The sequence below is a fragment of the Oryzias melastigma genome, linkage group LG21, assembly GCF_002922805.2.
Source record: "Oryzias melastigma strain HK-1 linkage group LG21, ASM292280v2, whole genome shotgun sequence".
NCBI classification, from domain to species: Eukaryota; Metazoa; Chordata; class Actinopteri; order Beloniformes; family Adrianichthyidae; genus Oryzias; species Oryzias melastigma.
Genome location: NC_050532.1, coordinates 14,358,416 through 14,381,670, shown reverse-complemented (window position 1 = coordinate 14,381,670; position 23,255 = coordinate 14,358,416). Strand labels below are relative to the sequence as shown.

Sequence of the window (23,255 nt, the reverse complement as noted above, 5' to 3'; positions counted from 1 at the left end):
AATAGAACCTTTGTGATGTGGTGGATCAGGAGATTATCATCATGGATGTTCAGTTAACAAATCTGCAGCAGCTGTGATGCTGTCATGTCAATATGGATCAAACTCTGAGGAATGTTTCTAGAACCTTGTTGATTCTATGCCACCACGGATTTAGGCAGTTCTGAAGGTGAAAGGGGTCCAATCCGGTATGAGCAAGGTGTGTCTAAGAAAGTGCCCAGTGAGTGTATACCGCCATTGAATTTTTTGGAACAAAAGATCAAGACTGATTGGGATCATAATCAACCCTCAGTCTCCTTTTCAGGATTTCAGGACCACACAAACTCACTCATTCATGTGTAATACAGAGGGTCAAGTTAGAGACACTAATTAACCTATGAAGTATGTTGTTTGGGACTGTGGGAGAAAGCTGGAGAGCCTGGAGAAAACACACAGGGAGAACATGCGAACTCCATAAAGAAAGGTCCAGGGCTGTCTCACTGTGAGGTCCAGCCCTGGAAATATAAATAAAGTCCTTATTCACTTTGCATCTTAGTTGTTTTTGACCTAAACATTTATTTCACCTTCGTTGTAAAACTGTTTTAACAATGAACTTCAGTGGTTCAAACTTGAAACTTTCAATTTTTGAACCATTCAAAGGATTTGCTCAGATATCATTCTCCGTGATAGCTGCAGATTTAGGTATCTGACCACAAATGACTTAAAGCATCCTAATGATCATTGTCGATGGGAAGATCCTACCACTGCATGAAGTTAGACATTTAAACAGCTCAGCTGCAGCCTTTTACAGGCAAAAGTCCCCTCAGGAAAAGCCATGAAAACAACACCACTATCCCAGGAACTCCCAGCAAACGTTACTTAGAAAAATCATCATTAAGAACTTGATGTAATTATCCTCTTTGGACGTGAGCTAATATTTGAGCTAACATCTAAACATGTGGTCACAGGGCTCCAGTTAAGCACAATGAACTGCTGTAGAAATACAACCCAAAATCTGATTTCCAAATATGTAGACGCCAGAACTTAAGAGGTTAAGTCAGGTGAAAGCCAAATTTAAAACCAACAGGCAAAACTCCAGTTCAAACCTGGATCAGAACAGAACCAGACGTGTTAGTGGGATGTCTACTAGCTCCTCTTCCTTCAGTTATTGGGGGGGTGTTCAATGTTTAGCTCAAATGCTTAAGGATAATGTGAGAACTGAACAGAGATGTTGGTCAAGTTCAACGTTTTCTTAACCCCAGTCCTTGGAGAACGCTGTTTTTTCAGACCTACCCTGCTCCAATACTCCTGCCTTTGATGACTGCCGTTCTCAGGCTTCTACAGAGCTTGATGATGAGCTGAATCAGGTGTGTTTAAGCAGGGTATCATGGAAAACATGCAAGACTGCTTTCCCCGAGAAGCAGGGTCGAGAAACACAAGACTAGACAACAGTTGTGTTTTGGCACAAATCAATAAGGATTACCAGGTGTGAACAGGCCTTTAAATTCAATGGTTGTGTCCAAAATCCCTCCCTAACCCCTAACTACCAAAAAACTAAACAATGCGGGACTATATAGTGCCCTGGACTTTAAAGGCAATTCAGACACTATCCGCACTACTTTTCTTTCATGTTTCTAAACGCTGGATATGACGTCACAGATTTCACATAGTCGAAATCAAATTAATACAAACATTTAACGACGTTTATGTATGACTCCACTGTGTTCTGATGGTGAAAATGTGAATGATTTAAACATGTTTTTTTTTTTCAAAATTGTTCAACCGCAATGCATTGTGGTCTATATTCGCTAATCTAGTGAACAACGATGCACGCTAGTTTTTTGCTAAGACTTCCAGTCTCAGGGTGGACACTCTACCACAAGGCCACTGAGCTGGTCATGAGTGACAAAGGATGGAACCCTTGACCATTTGATTTCAATTTGGTGGTATGAAGAATAAGTGCTATGTGCACAGCTGAAGAGGGTTTTGGAACCAGTCATGAAAAGATTTAGTTCAGACCTGAAAACTCAGTTTTTTAAGTTACTACTGAGTCATCAGCATGCCAGGTACATCACTTCCTGTCTGACCTGGACTCCTTCCTGCAAACAGAGGAACTCCCATCCATCTTATCCTGTTGAGTGCTGGCAGCAGAGCAGAGGGGAGTCATGGGACCCTGAGTCTATCTTCAGTCTGTATGTCTGTGCGTGAACATGCAAGTATGTGGTCACACCTCTCCTTGTGTTCCTCTCCTCCAGGCATCAGAGAAGACGGAGCTGACCACGCTCTGGGTGCGGCCATGTCCAGAGGATATCATCTCCGACACGCCGCTGTCTGATTGGCTGGAGTTGGACTGAGAATCTGCTCACAAATGAATGTTGAGGGAATAAAGAGTTGGTGGTGTGGACATGCAATCTGAGCAACGAAAGAGCTCAACTTGCTCTGAAAATACAAGCTAGAAAGCCAAATGTGGATCTGCTGGAGGTTTGAAACCAGTGCCAGCGGCATACAAACGATACAGGTGAACTTGTCAAGTTGATGGAGATACTGTTAAATGAGTCTTGAAGTCTCATCTCCAGCACATGCGTGGTCATTAGGAGCATGTTGAGCTCTTTCTGCTCTGCAGGGAGTCCTCACAGAAGAACCTACCAGGAAGACTGGAAGAACTGGATCCTGATTTGATGGAGGAAGAGGAGAGAGAGGTCCAATCATAGGCTGCCTCGGATTTCCTCGATGCTTCCTGGAAGTTGATGTACAGCTGCTTCCCATACTGATAGTAAGACACAAAGACACAGTGCTGATGTGCACACCAGTAGGGCAGCAAATTCACATTCTTATGAAACCAGGATTAATGGTTACGTTTATGTATTATGGTAAAAAAAACGTTTTTTCTTGCATTCAGACATTAAGGAGTGGAGTTCTGTGTGTACAGTCTGTGTCATAGAAGTGGAACAATTAATGAATCCATTTTTATTCCTATAATCCAACCAGATCCATCTGTCAGAGGTAAATTGTGAATCAAATCATTTGGATTAAGACACAGTAGGTTTATTTTACTATAACTTAAAAACGACCAAGATCCATCCCAGAAGACAACACACGTGATGCAGCAGAAACTGGTCAACCATCACTGCAGTCTTTGAATTGATCAAAGTCATGTGACCATACAGAATGTTCTAATAATGATTATTCTCATGTGGAAAAACAACAGTGGACTGAACCTGATCAAACTAAAATCTGAATGGATTTGACATTCTTTCTTCTTTACTTGTTTGTTTGTACACACATTTAATTTACACTTGATTATCTTGAAGAAACACTATAAAAATGAGTCACAGTGGTGGAAGTTTGGGATCAAAATGTTCTGGATCCGATTTGGGTCAGTGAATCAGATCCAAACCGATCATTTAAAATGAACCAAAATCAACTGTGAATTGGATCAACAACCACAAATTATGACATGAATTCATTATTAAAATGAATTATGTCCCAGAAGTATGTCCTAGAAAAAATTACGAGCAAAAGGAAAAATATTCATGGTCTAAAGGATAAATGTTGTATTCAGAAATGTTTTATTACAAGTTGCTTCAAAATCTGGTCAGGACATTTGTATGGGGATGGGGGGGTCCACATAAACAGTGAGAATAATAAAAAGGTGAATTCCATTTCATGATAAGATTTATTCCTGTTAAAAATTTAAAGTTTTTACCTTTGCGATGCGAATACTGTTGATCCACTGCTGCAAGGTTCGGATGTCATCACAGCACAGGTACTTTATATATTGAGACTTCTTCTGGATCTGAGGGTGCTAAGCACACATACACAACATGAATGATCTAACTACTGGTCCCCTCAAGGTGGCAGTAGAGTTTAAAGCCAGCTTTCAGATGTTACCTTCAGAACCATGCAGTAATCCGTAGGAGCCTTGTATTTGCTTTTATATTCCTGTCCTAGGTACACATTCACATGATCCAGCTGTAGAAAACAAGCCAGGTCTCTGGACGTCTGCACAGACAGACACAGTGAATCATTACACAGAAACACAAAAACAAAGACATTTTTCCTGCAGACATCAAGGAATTCACTTTCTAAAAACACAAATATACAAATTCCCTTCATGCACACAGATTCATTTCCCACACAAACCCATTTCCTGTACACAGTATCTTTCTCCCCACATGCAGTCATTTCCTACACAAAGATCACTTCCTACATACAGTGACTGTATGTAGGAAGGTTGGTATAAATTTCTCTACAACCAAAATCCCTTCCTGCACGTGCACACACATTCCTTTCTGAACTATGGGTGCAACAGATCACAAAACTCACGGTCGGATCATGTCACGGTTTTAGAGTCACGGTTCAGATAAAAAAACAACAGGAAAAAACAAGATGAAGGGTTCACATTATTATGGACATTTTTTATTTAAACGCGTAAATGTCTAAATACATGCGGCCAGTGCTGAACTTTTTCTTGGCCGCACAGATCCAGAAGGACGGGTTACGGTTAGGATGGGAGTTATTGTTGGGGTTCATACACCAAAAGGTTTCTGAGTCTGCAGCTCAGCGCTCCCCCAGGGGTGGATCAAATACGGGGACACATTTCACACAGCTAGCAGCATGACAACTCATGGGACTTTACTATTGGCTTAACTTTAAATACATGCAGCCAACAACACAAAGCAACTTTGGACGCACTTAAAATAGGTGCAGGCAGAGCAGCAATGTGCATCTTGGCCAACGTGAATTTGCATCAGTTCTTGTGCTGCTCGCACCATAACACATGCGAATAACATCAGCCATTTTTCTTTGGAATCTGGAAGATTTAATTTGGAACCCCCCCACTCCCAACCCCTGTTTTTGTGTGTGCGAGTGGAGCAGGGGTCCCTAACTTTTTCTTGTGAGGGCCACAAACTACTGTGTTCTCTAAAGTGGGGCCGGAGTCAGTTTGTAGGATAACAGAAGAGGTGTCTTCAGTAACCACACCTAACCAACTAATAATAACTCTATCTGAGATACACAATACACAACCCCCCCACGTCAGACTGAAGAGCAAAAACAAAAAAAAATCATGGGTCTGTCAGTGTTCAGAGGGCTGGGCCAAATGTAGTGGCGGGCCGCAGATTGGGAATCCCTGGCACCTTGCATGTTGTGCATTTTTAGGTGGTGTTTGCTGGATTTTGAATAAAAAGAAACAGAGTAAAGAAGACAATGAGAGAAAAGCCAGAAATCCTTCATTACTCACTCTCTCACACTTGTGCAATTGGCTTGCCAGTGGTTTCAAGGGGAGTATTCCACAACTTCATTGAGTTTCCTATGAAAACTCTTAGAGTCTTGTTGATGCCACCAATGCTTCAGTCACAGTTTCCAGGAGACTTTCAGGTTTCAGAGACTTCATTTAACCGTTGTAGTTGGTGTCGGGGTTGCCTGGTGTTTATTCAAGACATGATCTTGTCTTTAAGGTCACTTGAAACAGAGTACCAGTAGTTATTGGGGCTGTGTCCCAAGTTCTGGTCTGGAGTTAATATAACTTCCTCTCTGACCTGGTGTTGTGTCTCTCCCGTGTGTTGTTGTATTTGTGTTGGATCTCATCAATCTCAAGTTCTGATAGCATTTGCCGTTTGTGGATGTTAGAACATTGAGCTACTAGTTGTTGATTGTGGTTTCCGAAGCATCCATCCACTCCATATACTCTGCATGTAAGCTCTCTGAGTAAAGATGCTTTTGTACAGCTCTTCAAAATACATAAACCTGATCTCTCCTCATCATATCCTCCGTGATGGGGTCAAGAAAAGCTTGTCACGCGAGCTCCTTCCACACACAGCAGGAGCGAGAGGTTTTGGACACTTTTGGGCAAGCATCAAGCAGCAACCCGAACACATGTTAAAATAAAGACGATGGACAATAATTTGATGCGCAAATAGCGTATTATGTGAATGGAGAATTGAGTTAAATAATGCACATGGGGGTGCATTCTTAGTGCACTTGTGTGCCCAACCGTGGCTGGTGATCCGTACAATCACAGATCTTCCATGATCTATTGCACCCCTATTCCAAACCACATTACTTGCTGCGTATACATGCTAATCTCCTTTATACACAATTCCCCCACATCAACACACAGACTCCTTTCTTGCAATCACGTACATGCATGAACACACACACATTCAAGCACACACAGAGCTTTCAAACCTCTTCTGCCTGCTGCACTCCTCACCTTGGCCTTGCCTTTCGGGACATAATAGATGCCAGATGCTCTGAGTAAGAAGTAGCGTTTTTTCCATGACTTCTTGCCATCTTCTTTTAGCCATAAGACCCCTTCCATCTCAGGGACAGACACAGAGGTTCCCCCGAAACACTCCTGACACACAAACAGATGCACACATGTATGATTGCGATTCAACAGATTTGAATCCAGTTTGAATTTGAGTAACAAAAAGATGAAACAAACTGACCTCTAACAAAGCCTCTTTATTCCTCTCAGGCATCTCACAAGTCTCCTTTCTCCCAAGCAAATAATTCTGCAGCAGACCAGTTGCAAGTGACTAAGAGAAGCAGCTGAGACGCATTTTAAAACTGGGTTTGCAAATGTGCACGTTCATTTTACCTGTGGGTTTTTGAACAGAGCGTATTTCTCAATTCGCTCTGTGAACATGATGCGGTTCTGGCTGTCTCTGGTCCAGTTCAGCAGGTTCTCCACCAAGTTTTCATGATCCTCAAAGATTCGCTCTGCAGACACATTTAATTCACATTAGGCAGAAGAAAACACAAAATCCACACCCATCCATCCATTTTATCAGCCTGGCACATCCTTTTCGGGGTGATGAGGTCACCAGAGCCGGTCCCAGTTACTGTTGGTGAAGGCAGGTTACACCTGGACAGTCTGTTGCTGGGGACAGAGTCACTCCCACGCATCCTCCAAGTGTTCTAGGGACACTTCAGAGCATGGGTGTCCAAACAAATAAAGGTACATTTGTTGAGATGAACCATTTGGTCTGCGTTCTTAGAACCCTTATGCTAATATCAAATGTAAATGAACTATTTTATTAAAAAAAAATAATTCAAAGAGAATGCAATATTAATGCAACCTCAGGATGTTTTTAAAATACAGATTTTATGTAGGTGTCTGGATTTGGTCAAGACTTGGATGAAACTGAGGTCCTCGTCTGTGCTCCTGACAAATGCCTCCCCCAGACAGTCCAGTGGCTCGGTCCACTAGCCTCCTTTGTTAAGCCCTCTGTTAAGGTGCATTCACACCCAGTGCGATTTGCGCAACAAATTTGCATGCCCCGCCCCTCTTTCTTCATGCGACGACTTCACTGCTCATCACCTGTCAAAACATGTGTTCCTGAGTTTGATGCCGCGGCTGCATGTGGGAGGAGCTACCAGCTAATGTTTTTAGGATGATGCTATAAGGAACGGTGTCAGTGGAAGACACAGATGATGTTGAGAAATCACGTTTATTAATTGTGAAGAGTTCTACAAAAACATCAGTAATCATGTCTCCACGTTTGGGTTTATTTGATTATTATTAAAGATTTCCCGGTACAGGGGGCTGTGTCTGTCTGACAGCCGCTTCCACGGTGTTTCCTGTCTCTGTGGCTGAGCTTGAAGGCTCTCTGTCTCGCATTAAACCGTGGGGGGGAAAAAATAAAATCAGGAGACCGTTATCCTTTTTTTTAATCTCTTGATGAGGCCCGAGCAGGTGGCGTCTCCACTCCGCAGCGGCTCTCTCTCTGCCGGCATATCGAGGGAGTGAGCTCCACCGCCGGAGCAAAAACCAGCAATCTGTCCAGAGTGTGTCCCGCCTTCACCTCAAAGTAGCTGGATAAGTTCTGCCACGCGGTTCCAGTGGGTAAATGAAAAAGATGGAAGTTCAGGACAAAAACACCTGCTTTGCATTAAAATTCTACCCGCTGATCGAGTCACTGAAAACGTCACATGCCCAAAGCTGACTTCCTGATTGGTAGATGTGACGCTGTGACCTGTCAAACTTCAGATATTTACAGTTTGGCTGCGCCGCCCTTTTGGTTGCCGGACCTTTGCGCCGCGCCCGTCACTCAAATCACGTCACAGGATTTCAGATCGGCTCATGTTGTGTCTGTTCCATTGACTGAACATTGAAACTGGCCGCCTCTGTCGCGCGAATTGCATACGGTGTGAATGCACCTTAAGGAACCTCGGGGTAACTCTAGACCCAGTTTTATCTCTTGAATCTCATGTCGGGTCACTTGTTCGTTCTTGTTTACATCATTTATAAGCATTGAGAAACTGAGTCCAACTGTGTTGCGTTCTGAGCTGGAGATAGTCATCCATGCTTATTATTCTTCTCATCTCCATTACTGCAACTCCATCTTTACATGTTTAAGCAAAAAATCTCTAGAATGTTTTCTTTTAAAAAGCAGCTTTTTTTTAAATTGCTTTTTCATAATTCTGTTTTAATATTCTGTGTTTTACTGTGAAGCACTTTGTGATTTTTATCTTGAAAGGAGCTAAATAAATAAAGTCTATTATTATTACTATTATAAACTAATCTTAATTATTAAGGCACTGTCTTTTGTTTTTTGCTTTGTGTGAAAATCTAATTCATTAACCAGCGTTTTATAAATAGACTGAATAGGGTTTGTGTGTGTGTGTTTGTACACACCCATCTGCAGCTCTGTAATGGCTTCAACCAAAGACCAGTCTGGACTATAACCACAGTGAGATTTGTCCAGCAAACTGTCCAGAACCTGTGAACAAGATCACATGTATCAGTAAATATCAAATACAGACAGCTTTGATTTATAGGTTTGGGCCATTTATAAAGAAAAATAGCAGAAAAAAGGAAACGTGGTCAACATGCGGTTCCTCAAACCCCAGGATAACTGGTCTAACAAGCCCTAGCACACATTCCCCACCTCTTCTACTTAAAGACCCACTCCAATAGAAATCATGTTTTTGGTGATTTCACATATCTTTGTAGAATTTTTCTCATGATGGAGGACATTTATATAATTTGTTTCTGAATTAAACTGCATTTCTGAATATTTTTTTTCAGGTCAGGAGTAGAACAAAAAAAAACTTGTAGCTCGTACATTCAAACTACAGTACTCCTCCCTAGTTTGCAGAGGTTAGGGACCGGACACATCCACAAATACTCTGAATCCGCAAATAGAGACGCCCCTCCACGGTCGAAGAACACGCGTTACCGATCCATACTCATCAAAAACACTTCTGACCATGCTTTGTAAAACATCTAGTGAAGGACATTGGAGTGTTGCTCAACATAAAGTGTTGTTTTCCTTCTTTTAATTCAGAACAGCAGTACTTTATATGAGGGTCTGTCTCTGAGCCTTAAACCAGGACCTCATGCTTACTCCTTCATCAAAGAAGTGTGAGAGGGCCTCTTCTACCAGAGCTTGCTGGTTTTATCAAATATTAAACACCTGCTCCGGGTGATGATTATCCTCGGTGCTCGTGTTTCTCAGCATATCAGGATTTTTTTTTTGGATGCTTCTGGGTCAGCTGAGGGATAGCTGACGTGCTGCTGTGCCCTTCATCTCCAGAATATGCAGCACCTCCTTTGGAAGCAGAAGTTTCATTCAAGAGTCTTGAGTTTTTGTGATGAACTGGAGGAGTCACGAGTATTAAAAAAAATCTGTGAATACATTAAACTGCGAATAAAAAACCGTGGATAAAGACACGCAGAAAAAAAAACGCCTATAAAGAAACGTGGATAAAGAAACACCAACAGTGTTACTCACACCTCAAATGTGGATTTCTAATGAACTGCTGCTCTGCAGATATCATGACTTACAAAAGACACAGGTTTAATTTTTTTTTTAAATTTTGCCTAAAAATGTCATAATCATAATGAAAAGACCACTGAGAATGCTTTTTTAAAAGAGGATTGGAGTGGGACTTTAACAGACATGTTGACAGCAATCTAAGAATCTTCCTTAAGTGCTTGAGCACGTAAAAATGAAAATCAGCCTTGATGAGTGGTGCTGAGGCCCCCGATGTGAGGAGAACGACTGTTGAGGAGGTGTGAGACCTCATGTGAAGACTTGCATATAACTACCTGTCTGACTGTCTGGCGCTCATCCACCATCATGGTCTTAGAGCTCTCATCTGACAGATGAACACGAATCACAAGCTGTGAGGAAGAGGAGAGAGGAGGATGAGCACTTCCATCGACATGATTTGATTTATCTCAAGCTTGAGGTGGAATCATACCCTTAAAGGCCCATACCATGCATAATCAAAGTGTATTGATTTGCTAAAGTGCTTGTAAGTGCATTTTAATTCATTCCTCATGAAAAACAACCCTAAAGTTCTATTTTGATCCCAGAATGACTGGACTGAAAAATAGTAAACAGCAACATAGCTTGACAAAAATCAATGGAAAAACTGGGAATCATTTCCAAAAGATGTAATCTAAATTGTAACCGAAGGATCAACTGGCTGTTTTCACACAAAATGCTCAACAACTCTTGGTTTTTTCTCCGCCAGCGAGGGCTTGTGGCTCTGACTCAAACCCAGCAGTAGAGCGGATCCTTCTGAGCCACGTTCTGAATTAACATGAAACCCTGCTGGATTCTTACTGGTTTTGATCTGATCTCCGTTTAAGCAGCTTTACGTTTCTGTCCTGATGTTGTTCTACAGTGAACTGCTTCCATGCACATAGATCATGTGTACTTCCCAGAAAAACTCTTTTCCAAAAACATTCAGTAACCGCTTCAGTTTCTCCAGCCCCTCACAACCACAGACGGCAAGGCGGGTAACTTTCCATTCCCACCAAATTCTATCATTTTAATGTGCTTAAACTTCAGGCAACCAAAAGTTGATTTTCTGATCAGAGAGACATTAGCTACGTTTACATGGACACAAGTAATCGAAAAAAACACCTCATCAGAAGAAAAACGCATCATGTAAACACACAATCCGGAATACTCGGACCTGATCAGACTCATTCTGACCTGATCAGACTCATTCTGACCTGATCAGACTCATTCTGACCCGATCAGACTCATTCGGACCTGATCAGACTCATTCGGATCTGATCAGACTCATTCGGATCTGATCAGACTCATTCGGACCTGATCAGACTCATTCTGACGCGATCAGACTCATTCGGATCTGATCAGACTCATTCGGACCTGATCAGACTCATTTGGATCTGATCAGACTCATTTGGATCTGATCAGACTCATCCGGACCCGATCAGACTCATTTGGATCTGATCAGACTCATTTGGATCTGATCAGACTCATTTGGATCTGATCAGACTCATTTGGATCTGATCAGACTCATTCGGATCTGATCAGACTCATTCTGACCTGATCAGACTTCGGATCCAAATTTCTTTCCGATTGAGATAGATGGGTTGTACCGATTGTTGATCCGATTGTGGTGACACTGCAGTAAAATGAGCATCTAATCTCTATAAAGTGAAATACAAAATTAATTAATACTTTCATGACAGGGACAAGACACAAGAGCTTTATGGCTTGACTGGTGGTAGTCTTGTGTCAGTGACCCAAAGGTTCTACCAGAAACTTCAGGCAGCAGGGAATCCTCGTACAGTCTGTGGTTGTTCAGGTTTGAGTCATTGCGGTCAAAAACCACTGAGGTCAGTTTCAGAATCACACTTTATGCAGATAGACCTAGACGTATGTGTGTGTGTGTGTGTGTGTTAAATCTAGGATGTTAATCCTGTCTCTGGGATTGAGACTTAACTTGCAGTGGTCATTATGTTGAGTACTGTGTGTGTGTGTGTGTGTGTGTGATCCCAGCTGTTATTGTTGAATGCAGCTTTAAATGTGGACTAACTCTGAACTGACCTAAAAACCTGAATTCTCCACACATGGATGTAGTAAATAGCATATACACACAGTACTTGAACACGTACGCGTGTGCATGTGTGTTCGTTGGAGACCTACCTTCTTCACTTGGGCCTCCTTGATCTTCTCTAAGGCCACTCGGATGTTCTCTGCTTTCAGTTTTGCAGCCTGCTCTTCCTGCGTACAAACAAAACACACAGACACACAAACACAGACAGGAACACATGACATACTATTCAGAGCAGACTCACAAATTGATCAGACTTATCTGCCCACCTGACTCCTCCAACAGGACCCCATTTTTGTGATGAGCTGACTCTAGTAAAACAGCAGCACTGGTATATTTGCCTCACATCAAAGGAAAAACTACAAGTGCATGGCTTGCTCTGCTTTGATTCTGCCTTTCCTGCCTCTCGCTCCAGCTTTGCTCCTGCTGGGTTTTTCTGCTGCTAAGTTTCTTGAAGATACTGGCAAAAATCAAAAAGTTAGTCCCAGAAAAGCCATACGGAGTCCAAACCTAGGAAAAGCATTGCCAGTGTCTGCCCAGCAGACCTAACCGCCCATCTCTTTCCATTCTCCCTCATCATTTTTCTCATCATCCCAGTGTGAGTGCGACTGCAGGAAAATAGGGATGGATTAATGCCACTGTTGTTCCTCTGAAGGAGGATTACTCTGAGGCGAGGCTTCAGCTGGACATCTGCGTGTTTCTGCTGCTGCAGCCTCTCTGCTCAAATCTGCACAGATCCCGCTGAAGTGGGGATGAAGGAAGGATGGAGAGAAGCAGCACTCGGCGTATCTACCGTCATCTGAATTCACTTTGTTCAGAAACAGGACCATGTCTCACATTCACCAGCAGGGATGGGTACCAGTAGGATTTTAGCAATACTACTCCACTTATCCATCCAGTATTCTTATCTATACTTTTCTGATACAAATGTACATGAAAACCTTTTATTTTAAAACTATTTAAAACACAATATATTCATTTAACATCCTTTACAACACTAAAATAGAATTATCAATAAATACTAACGTATCTTTGCAATAACATACACTTTAAGGTACCAACTTCAATAAATAAAGCTCCAATTGAGAATCCAAATGCAGAGAACATCAAATATCCTCTTCACTTCAAAGAATAATACCAGTGAAGATAAAAATGCACAATGTTGTATTTTAAAAGGGCTATGAGTCTATAGTTGTGTATAGAAACGTTATAAAGATCTGACATAGGGTATTTTAATTAAAATGAACATTCAGCCTGTTATTATTATATGATCATTGTTTTTACAGGGCTGGTGGCCATATTCATTTGCTCCCCTTTTAATTTAAATTTCCATCACTTACCTTTAATAAACACACTTTAGTCATGTGCTCCACATGCATACAGAGCTTTTTAAAGAATAGCGGCGCTGGACGTGTCAGGGTCAAAGGCTGCGCACCTCTTCACTAGAATCTGGTGTATTTTAGTGCGGTGTTTGGACAGGTTACTGCTGTTACCGCCACATTTTTGTTACATCTGAGACAGTGCGAGCTGACTGCATCTACTCTGGAAAAATACAGACACACTTTGGACCTTTTTGCTAGCGGTTGCTCTGTCCTCTGCAGTCCAATAACCAATTAGCTCAAAGTTCCGCTCCTAAGTAAAAACGGGATCTGCAGCGAAAACTTGAAAAGTTTGAATCAAATTGCAAACTGAGGACTGGAAATACAAAACAGCAGCTGACACAGATAAACATATTCTTATTACGTAACAGCTTTAGGTTTACATTTTTTTTTTCCAAGTTTCAAATTTACAGTTTTCTTTTTCAGTTTTTTAATAATTCTAAGAATATGTTCACAATGTGAACATTTGAGTTTAAAACAAATCTTTTTTTTTGTTTACAATGCCTATTTTTGAAATTTACATTTGACCCGATATAACTAAACGTACTCAGTGCTGCCCACCACAACTCTCTTGATTCACTCAGATCATTTTATTCAAACCCAATGGCTCAATTTCCAAAAGGTTTGTGTGTTTAACATCTTGTTCAACCTTGGAAAAAACCAAAACATGCACTTTCTTTGCTGACTTCTCTAATGGGCAACAAAGTCTGAGATTTTGCACATTTGCATTTGATGAATTTGCAATTTGGGTATTTTTAGCAGAAAACTGGGAAAAATACAAATAAATTGATAAATGTAGCATTCACAGTGTGATCTATCAAATGTGAAGCAGGTTTATAGATGTGTTTGAATTTTAACACACACATTTCTACAGTCACTGTTGTGGGGAGACAACACATCCAAGAGCGTCAAAGACAGCACATCTTTTCTCTGTGTCCTTACCTTTACAAATATGTGCTCACATGACGGTCCTGGATTTAGTCTGAGTAAAAATAAAGTTCTGTTCTCAGAACTCAGCTACTAATTTGAATTGAAATGAATAAGACCAGTACCACAACTGGGTCAGCAGTACGTGTGCATGTGTGTGAATGCTGGTGTACAACACTGACACACAGAGCTGCACACCCAGCAGACAATGACACCCACAAACTAATCCTTGTTGTAGGAATTTGTCCAGCCTCAGAGTTTATAGCATGTCTGGAGTTTCAAGGCTCAACAACCCCTCGAGCTCTCCCATTTAATCGGAATAAATACAAATAAAAAGTACGTCAGTCTAGAAAGTCGTCAGCTGTGGTGTGTCCCTGTGATTTCTCCAGGAACAGAAACACTCTCACACGTTCTGGAGATCCCTCTCACTGACTAAACATCTCATCCAATCACTAGAACTGGAGCAGGACACAAAAGCTCTGTATAGCGCTGGTCGGGCTCTGCCTGTTGTCATAAAACCTTTCCACCAATCAATGGGTTACATCGTGTGTCGACAGAAGCTCCGTCCTCACTGGTCCACTCCATTTTTCTATGGATCTAAGACCAACGGGGGTCCAGAAATGGTACCAGTCGGTCCTGCTTAATGGGTCCATTGTGGAATGGAAACGCTCAAAAGTCCAGTCTGGCCCGGTCCAGTCCGGTCTGGACTGCTCGGTGGAAACGAGGCATAAGACAGTCCTGCTCTTTGGCGCACCCCTGAGTTTTCAGAGACCATCAACATCCTGATCATTGAACAGAAACAATTAGCAGCTGGTCCAGTTATCCGTACTGATCCGTGTTTGTCAGCCCCAGGCTCACCTTCTAATCTCCATTAGTGCTGCTGGCAGGGCTCCAGACGCTCCTCACAGACCCGTCTGGTGCTCCTGCTTAGAACTAGTGAGCAGGGCCCCCCCCGGACTCAGGGTGCCTCTAACATGTTCTTCTAAAACAGTAACACAGAGCAGAACCAGGGGGGTTCCTCTCAAATCAGCATCTGCCATCTTGTTGGACTCTCAGATCCTAAAACTCTGACAAACGTCAAACCTCACTGGAACTAAACAACATGACTGAGCTCTTCTTCACACTGCAACAGAGCAGGCGTCCTCTTCACAATCTCAAATGTCAACAGAACTACAACAGGAGGGTCAATCAGAATCTTCATCAGAACCAGGATTTTCATCAGAACCAGGGAATGTGTCAGAAATGCTGACATTGGACAAACATCTATCTCTCTTTGTTTTAACCGGTTTGGTGAAACGTTCAGAGATTCGCCTGTTTTTTGGTTCTATCTCTGCATTCTGCATCCAGAATGGATGAGCAGACCAGGACTGGGTTGAAAAAAATTGATTAATCGATTTCAATCGATTAAAGATTAATAGATCAATAATCGACTCATAGAAGTATAAATCAATTCAACACATTTCATAATTCATTTTACAGGATGTGAACTGGATCAGATTAATATAAATATATTCAAAACATATTGTAGATTATTAATGTATTTCTAAACAAATGTGTATAAATGTGTAAACTCTAAAATGAATTGAAGAAGAAAAAAAGTCAGAATCAAATCGATCCATGCTCTTGTGAATTGAATGGAATCGTTTCTGGAGTTATGACGGGTATCCAGCCCTAGAGCAGACACATGAGTGTGGCTCTCCAAATGACTTGTTATGTTAGAAAAAGTGAGAAAAGAGGAAGAGCCTGCAGCAGCTTCTGTGAAAACAGCTTCTTTCAGGTTCCTACAGTAACAGAAGCTGAACTTCTGCCAAAAGACATAAGTAGACTTAGACCAGACCTGGAGAACATCACAGACTCTGATCTCACTCCAGAAGAAGAAACATGAGAGCAGACAGTGGAACTACAGGCTGGAGGATCATTGAAGAACCTCCAATGAACTGCAGGCTCCTTCAGGTAAACCCCGTCTCCAGGATGAACAGACAAATAGTCGTGTTTAGGGTGCAGCTGCTGAAAACACAGAGGAGCTCTCCCCTACTGCCACACATAGACGGAGTCATGCATACAATCTTTAGAGACTGGATTCTTGCATGCAAGGGGGGCACATGCAGAGAGGGGGTCACCTTGGTCAGCAGGTGCGAGGGTTTTCCTGCAATGTTTCTCAGAATCAGAGATGTTTCTTTGTCCAGATAGGAGTGCTTGAAAGAGAGACAGAGAGAGATCCTGTGAGGTGGTTAGCAGTGAGGTGTGGTGATAGCAGGCAGCAGTGTGTGAGCAGAGACTAACACCTGTGGAGAAATGATCACATGACCAGAGGTCAGAAGGAGAGCGAGGGTTAGAAACAGCTGATCTGAGCACATAAAGGCTTTATGTGGCAACGGTGGACGTTTATGGGGTCGAATCAGGACCTGCTTCAAGTGAGCAAAAAAACATTGAAAATCTGGAAAAAAAAAGAACATTTGAAATCAGTTTTAAACTCAAAAATACATATTGAAAACTTGAAAGAATTATTGAAAATTTGAAAAAAAAGTAAATTTGGAACTTAAAAAAATTAAAAACAAACTAAACTGTTACCAATTTAAAAAAGTTTATTTTTTCTTTCAACTTTCTTTGTTTTCATTTCTCATTCTTTGCTTTCAAGTCTCTGTTTTCACTTTCAGTTCAGGTTTCTGAGTTTTCTCTGCTCAGCTGATCCTAATTGTACATGGGGGCGGGGCTTTGAGCTCATTGGCTATCAGGACGTTTCCCATGATTCCCAAAGGGATAATGTTGATGTGACGTCTTTCTGCTGCAGAACGTGGTCTGTTTATGTCACGCCTGCATCACCTCACTCCGATCAAACTTAGGGAGAGCAGCATCACTGCCGTGCGGTTTACCCTCACTAATATCGCGGTGAATCCGTCACCGTCTCGCTGTTTGGTGGATTTTTTTCACGATTTTACTGTTGATCTTGTCAATCTATCTCCTCCGTGCCGTTTGGTGGTGTTACATAAATCTTCATTGTGATCAGATCCTCGTTTTCATCCTAATTCTAGACTTAGTTTTCTATTAAAGTTTGAACAGAGAGAATAAAAAATGGCAGAAAGTGTGAAAATATTCATGTGTGTCTGAGAAAAGAGTAGAAAATGTGTAGTGAGGAGTCGTCTCTGTCTCTATGGGGATACAAAGCCCCGCCCCCATGTAAAATCAGGATCAGCTCAGCAGCAAAAACTCAAAAATCTGAATTGAAACAGAAAACAGAGATTTGAAAGCAAAGAATGAGAAACAGAAGTACAAGTAAACGTAATTTTTTTAATTTGTAAGTTTTTGGCTTTTTTGTGTCAAATTTACTTTTTATATTTTTGATATTTCTTTCAAGTCTTCAGTATGTATTTTTGAGTTTAAAACTGCTTTCAAATGTGTTTTTTTTTTCAAATTTTCAATGTTTTTTTTGTTCCCTTCAAGCTGATCCTGATTGGACCCCAAAAACATTGAATCGCAAACCTTTTTTCACTTTTTAAACCTTTGCAATGTCTTCAGAAAAGTAGACAATCTCATCAAGATGCAAGAACCCGTCGTTCTGCTGGAGGTGAATTTGTTGTTTGTTTTTTTGTATGATAAAATTCCTTTAAAGTGTAACTGAAAGGAAGTTGGAATTCCAGTCTGTGAACTGATGAGAACAACCAGTCCTCACCCCAAGCTCATAAGAAAGTAAAAAATGTCAATTATGAAATGAATGAATTTATTTCTGGGGTCAAACAATGAATGTGTTCCTGCTGTTTTTACCTTCAGGGTCTGTATTTGCACATCTATATTCATTCCTGTATTAGCTCTGCATGCTGGAGGATGCTGGATGTGAGGATTCAACCTGTGACACACCCATGCTGATTTTCCTCACGATTCAGTTTTTGGTCCTGAGCCCCAGAGGAGCTGAAGGAAGTGGTGTGGGGGGGTCTTTGCTTAGACTGCTGCCCCGTGACCCGGTCCCGGACGGGCGGAAGACGATGGATGTTATACAGTTGAAAAGTCCCTCTTAGTTTTTTCCACTTTCTACAGTTTTCTAATCCCCGTTTTCGCCCTCCTGATTGGGAGTTAAGCTCTTTACTGGTAGAAGTGCTCAGCAGATTTGTTCATCAGGCAGACTCACCAGGAGCCTCCGAGCTGCAGACAATCTGGACGTTTTTATTCCTGAACAACTTGACAGTCTTTGCCCTCTTCTGCTCTGCTGCAGCTGTGAACTTTTACCTCTGTGTTTGAACGAGGCTGACCACCACCGTCAACTAAAACGGGGGCTGAAGGCTGCTGGCGCCCCGACTCGGCGTGCAGGACACTGTCCAAGGAGTCCATGGAGGAGGCGGAGTTAACAGAGCCGCCGGACGCAGAAGTGATGGAGGAGCGTGAGGAGTGGATGAAGGAACGAACCTGAGAAGAGGAGGAAGAAGGAGCTCCATGTGAGCTGGAAAATAAATCTGCCAAACCATTCAGATCCAACATCCAAAGACTGAAACCACAGAAATACTTAGTTTTAGTTTTTGAATGTAGGCTATTTAACAAATATAAAAAAACAGCAACAGGTAAATGGTAAATGGTGTATACTTGTATAGCTCTTTCTACCCTCCTTCAAGGACCCAAAGTGCTTCACAGTCACAGACCCATTCACACATTCACACACACATTCACACACTGGTGATAAATGTATACACCTGCTGATAACTATAAGCAGTCTCTGCAAGTCTCTATTAAACAGAAGCATAAATGGAGATAGGCAGAAGCTGAAGCTTATTCAAAACTACCTTACATTAATTCAGCTATGAAACAAAACAACAACAGAAAGATTGAAATGATCAATATCATTATCTGTCAATATCATTATCTGCTTGAAGATTTATCAGCCTGTCATTAGAGAGACAGCCGGCGCTGCAAACAGCTTTCCGGTAGCTCTGAGTAGATAGAATGAGCAGATATGTGGCTGAGCGCTGACTTCTGCCGTGAGCCGGGCTTGACGAGTGTCCCTCTGCGGGGGTTCCTGCCCGGAGCAGAATCCACGAGCGAGGCGAGCTCGCGAGGTTTAAACTTAAACGTATTATTTCCTCATCAAGTCCACCGTGCACAAGCAGAAGAAAAACTGGTAACACTAGATGAGGTGCTGTAAAACCCTCAGTACCATGTTGACACAGATAAGTAGTGATGGGTCCAGCAACAGTGACGCGCCCGCTCACATGTTGAGCTCATAGAATGAAACCCCGTGTCAGTGCACGCATCACCCTAGGAAAAGTCACGTGACCGATACAGCTACTGTGTCGGTGTGTCACCGCGGCACCAAACTGTGTTTTTAAGGAAGAGCATCAACCAGCAGTGTTGCCAGATTGGGTGGTTTTCTGCCCAGTTTGGGGTTTTTCATTTTGATATTGTGGGTAAAATTAGCTTGGAGCGGTTTGGCATCAATTTGAGGTTTAAGTTAGTTTATTATGAGTCTGAACCATCTTTTATCTTGAAAGATCTTTTATTTAGAAAAATGACTGTATTCTTTTGGTTACTTTCCTGTCACTTGGGTGCTAAATCAGTCCAGTGGTTTAGTTTAACAAAGTAGATATATATATATAATATTTTTTCCTGCCCCGGACGGTGCCTAACTTCCAGCTGTTGACCGATTCTCTCACGGCCCGGTTTCCCACCTGCGAGTGACATTTATTCTACTGAATATTCCTAAAAGGTGTTGAATGTGGTGTTTTAATTAAGTTTGAGGGATCGTTTTAATGTTGTTTTTAGGCTTTTTGCCCCCCACCCCTTCCTCTCTGACTCTCATTTGAAATTACAGTAAACATTATATGTTTTGTGGGTTAAATGTCACACAATAAAAGCACTTCCTTAACCCCAGAACACTATCGCCGGATGATTTTCACCCGAGCAAAAGTAGTTACATCATTTTCAATATGTTGCATTTTTCTGAGTGTCATGGGTCCCAAGTCTCAAGTATCATCATTTTATTTTTTGCTATTTTTTCTTCTCAAATTCCTGTTTTTTAGTAGTTAAAAAATGAATTTAAAAAATGTGTTTTTAGGATCTGTTTTTATTTTCTATTTTGTTACATAAACCACAGTTGAAAATAAAAGAAAACGACTCCAGTTTATCACGTGTTGTCATATTTTGATCTATTTTTATGACAAATACTTTTTATTGGGTATATTATATCTGGTAAAAAGGGATGATGTGACTTTTTAGAGTGAAAGTGTTCTAGGGTTAATGCTGAGGCGTTACAGATCCAAGCATGATAATGAAGAAGAAACAACTATGTTACATATCATTGAGTAAACACGTGTTTATTTAATCTGTTTATTAGTGAAGTTTCTTAACTTGGTTGCCTGCAATAGTGTTTTCTGCCCAGCAGGAGTCAGTATTGAGTCACACAGTATCAGCAGGCCTCATCTACTCACCACTAGTGAATACTTTTGTTAAGTTAGTTAGCAGTTTATTAGTATGGCATTTGACACTGCTCTCACTCTAGATATTAATGAATCTTACTTGGCTTGTTGTGCTAATAAGTGTTTTACTAACACCTCATAAACACATCAATAATGTTTGTTAATGTGTTCATAAAGCTTGTTAAGGAATCCTATTATGAAGTGTTACTTTTTTTTCCTGTTTCCTTGATTAACGTTTATTTCTACATGGTCAGCATCTCGCTCAGACACTGCGAGCGTGCAGGTACATGAACGGCACAGGAGGAAGTGATGAGTTCATCCACTAAAAGAAGCAGGGAACACAAAGGTGAAAAAAATCAAATCAGATTACATTCTCTGCATTCGGCTCAATATTACTCTGTTTTCAATAGTCTGTCTCTCTGTGTGTGAAGTTTGGTATTTCCTAACTTCTTCAGTAGGTTTTCCTTATTTTCAGTGTTAAAAAGATATTTTTGGACTGACTTTTGTGTGTACTGAAATACATCCCAGTTAAATGACGATGCGATGCACTCCGGCCGTAACATTCCAGTCCCAGGTGACGTCACCAGCAGGTGTTGCATTGTGCTGCCACTGAAGCCGTTCTGCGTCGATGGCCGTGCCACCACTGCCACAGTTATGACGCTTCAAACAGCTTTGGGAAGGGCTTCCTTATATCAACATGTTTAGTCTTTTTTATCTATAAGAATATTCATGAGATCAAAGATGTTATTAGTGTTTTGTTTTTATAAATAAGCCTGAATGAGCAAATTGTTGATGTAATATATGTGTTTTGAAGTACTTCATATATGTTTTATTAAATATATGTTATGCAACATTTCAAAAAATACACGTTTAGCTTTAATCTAGTTTTGCTTTTTTCCCCTTCTCACTGATGTGAAACATGACTCTAAAGCTGGGGTGTCAAATCACACAAGGAGCCAAAATCCAAAACACACCTTAGGTCACGGGCCGAACAGGATAAACATTTACTGAACACTCTAAAACTACATTTTAAAACTTTAAAAATCAACTAGATATATAGCATTACCTGTGATAATGCTAGCGTGAAGCTGAATTTAGCTGCTGAAGATGCTGAAATGATAGCTGAAATCACTGAAGCTGATAGCTAGTTAAAATATTTGCTAAATGCCAAATTAGACTGAAAAACTAAAAAAAAAACGTAGGTTAGCCAAAACAGCTAGCATGTCGCTGAAATATTAGTTTAACTGCAAAACAGCCCGAAAAATGCCAAAATAGTCCAAAAAGCTAGCTGAATGACAATTTTAAAAACTTTCAAACCGTAACTTTTTAACATAATTATGAATAATAAAAGGCAGGAATATTATTCCAGAATAAATCAACTTAAACCTTAAATAACTTTCAATATTTTTAGCGAAAAGACCCGTAAAAGAAATGCATAGTTTTGAAAATAGTTATTGTTTCACAAACGTCACGACTCATTTACGGTTCATTTGGCTGTGTGTTTCTTGATTCTTCAACACTGAATAATAAAGCTTTAAACATGTTTTCTTTGCTCAAAAAGCAGATAAATTTCCCTGCTAACCTCGCCCTCGCTGACCGTGCCCACTGAGCCAGTGCGTCGGTGCTGCCGCTGGGACGATCCAGCCCGCAATGAGGTGGATGAGGTGGATGAGGAGCAGGAGGAGGAGGAGCTAAGGGGGTTGGAGGAGGTCTCACAGGCAGCTTCATCCATGCTGAGGGAGGCCTGAGGAAGACACCAGGATGTTATCTCTGGATGTTTCATTCCTCCAGCCTGCAGAACGTCTCTCTGGAGGTCAGAGGGAGCGCGAGGAGTCTGGACCTTCTCCAGTTGGGCCGTGATATCGTCCAGGCTGAAGTTGGACGCCAGCGGGGGCCTCCCCTGTCTGCTGGCCTCTCTGGCAGTGCCAGCTGGAGACACTCTGCTGCCGATTGCCCCCCTGCTGCCCCATCCACCTCCCCCCACTGGCTGCTGCCTGCTGCTGTGCCCAGCTGGAGGCTTCTGTTTGACCTGCAGAGACAAAAGCAGAGGGGCAGTATTCGCTCTACTGAAGGGACTACTGAAGCCGCTTTTATGTCATTATTAGATGACAAACTCAGTTGAAAGTGTCACATTTGAGTTCCTGAAATATAGAAACATATTTCAGGAAAGACTTCTATATATTCTAGTGCAGGTGTCCCAAACTCGCGGCCCGCAGGCCATATGCGGCCCCCGGGATGATAATCTCGTCTTCATATGAAAGATTACTGTTAGTGCGGCCCGCAAGGCTGATATGAATGGCAGTTGTTGTGTGCAGAGCTGAACGAACCAATCACAGTGAGGTATATGACTCTGGAGGCGGGAGATCGGTGGGCTGTCCAGTGCCTCCTCTCTCATTTATTCATTCCTCCAATCAGCTGGGCGGAGGAGGAGCCATGAAGCACCAAACGTGATTCGTCTGATAAATTCTCGTGCCCCGTGTGGCGAATTTGCTGCTCACGGCTCGTCAAAAAATGTGTTTCTGTCGCCGTGTGTAGGAGGAGCTACCAGCTCCGTCTGTGGATGTCTCTCTTAGAATGAATACACATATGTCGAAAATACGTTCTTTGACGTGCTGACTGTTCCTATTGAATCAGAGCTCCTCAAGCTCCGAGCCCCAAACCTGTAGCCCGCCCCGCGCGGCGATCCGCTGCACCCGCCTGTCAGACGTGATCCTGAGCTTGGCTCGCACCTGCGTGCGCGTGTCTG

General features: G+C 41.8%; 1 protein-coding gene across 5 annotated transcripts in view; it reads right to left on the bottom strand.

The window, feature by feature from the left end:
• Positions 1–23,255, bottom strand: part of LOC112137933 (ras-associated and pleckstrin homology domains-containing protein 1) — a 40,699-nt gene that overhangs the window by 6,605 nt on the left and 10,839 nt on the right. For 4 of the 5 annotated variants that reach the window (XM_024260444.2, XM_036209827.1, XM_036209826.1 and 1 more), the window contains 14 exons: positions 22,350–22,538; positions 22,092–22,253; positions 18,333–18,509; positions 16,232–16,306; positions 11,898–11,975; positions 10,037–10,111; positions 8,621–8,705; positions 6,581–6,702; positions 6,429–6,494; positions 6,191–6,334; positions 3,868–3,978; positions 3,683–3,781; positions 2,623–2,743; positions 2,207–2,334 (listed from right to left, as the gene is read on the bottom strand). In XM_024260444.2, the coding sequence (XP_024116212.1) occupies positions 2,207–2,334; positions 2,623–2,743; positions 3,683–3,781; positions 3,868–3,978; positions 6,191–6,334; positions 6,429–6,494; positions 6,581–6,702; positions 8,621–8,705; positions 10,037–10,111; positions 11,898–11,975; positions 16,232–16,306; positions 18,333–18,509; positions 22,092–22,253; positions 22,350–22,538 (1,632 nt within the window). The remainder of the gene's footprint in view (positions 1–2,206; positions 2,335–2,622; positions 2,744–3,682; positions 3,782–3,867; positions 3,979–6,190; positions 6,335–6,428; positions 6,495–6,580; positions 6,703–8,620; positions 8,706–10,036; positions 10,112–11,897; positions 11,976–16,231; positions 16,307–18,332; positions 18,510–22,091; positions 22,254–22,349; positions 22,539–23,255) is intronic. The other variant, XM_036209829.1, reaches the window with a different exon arrangement.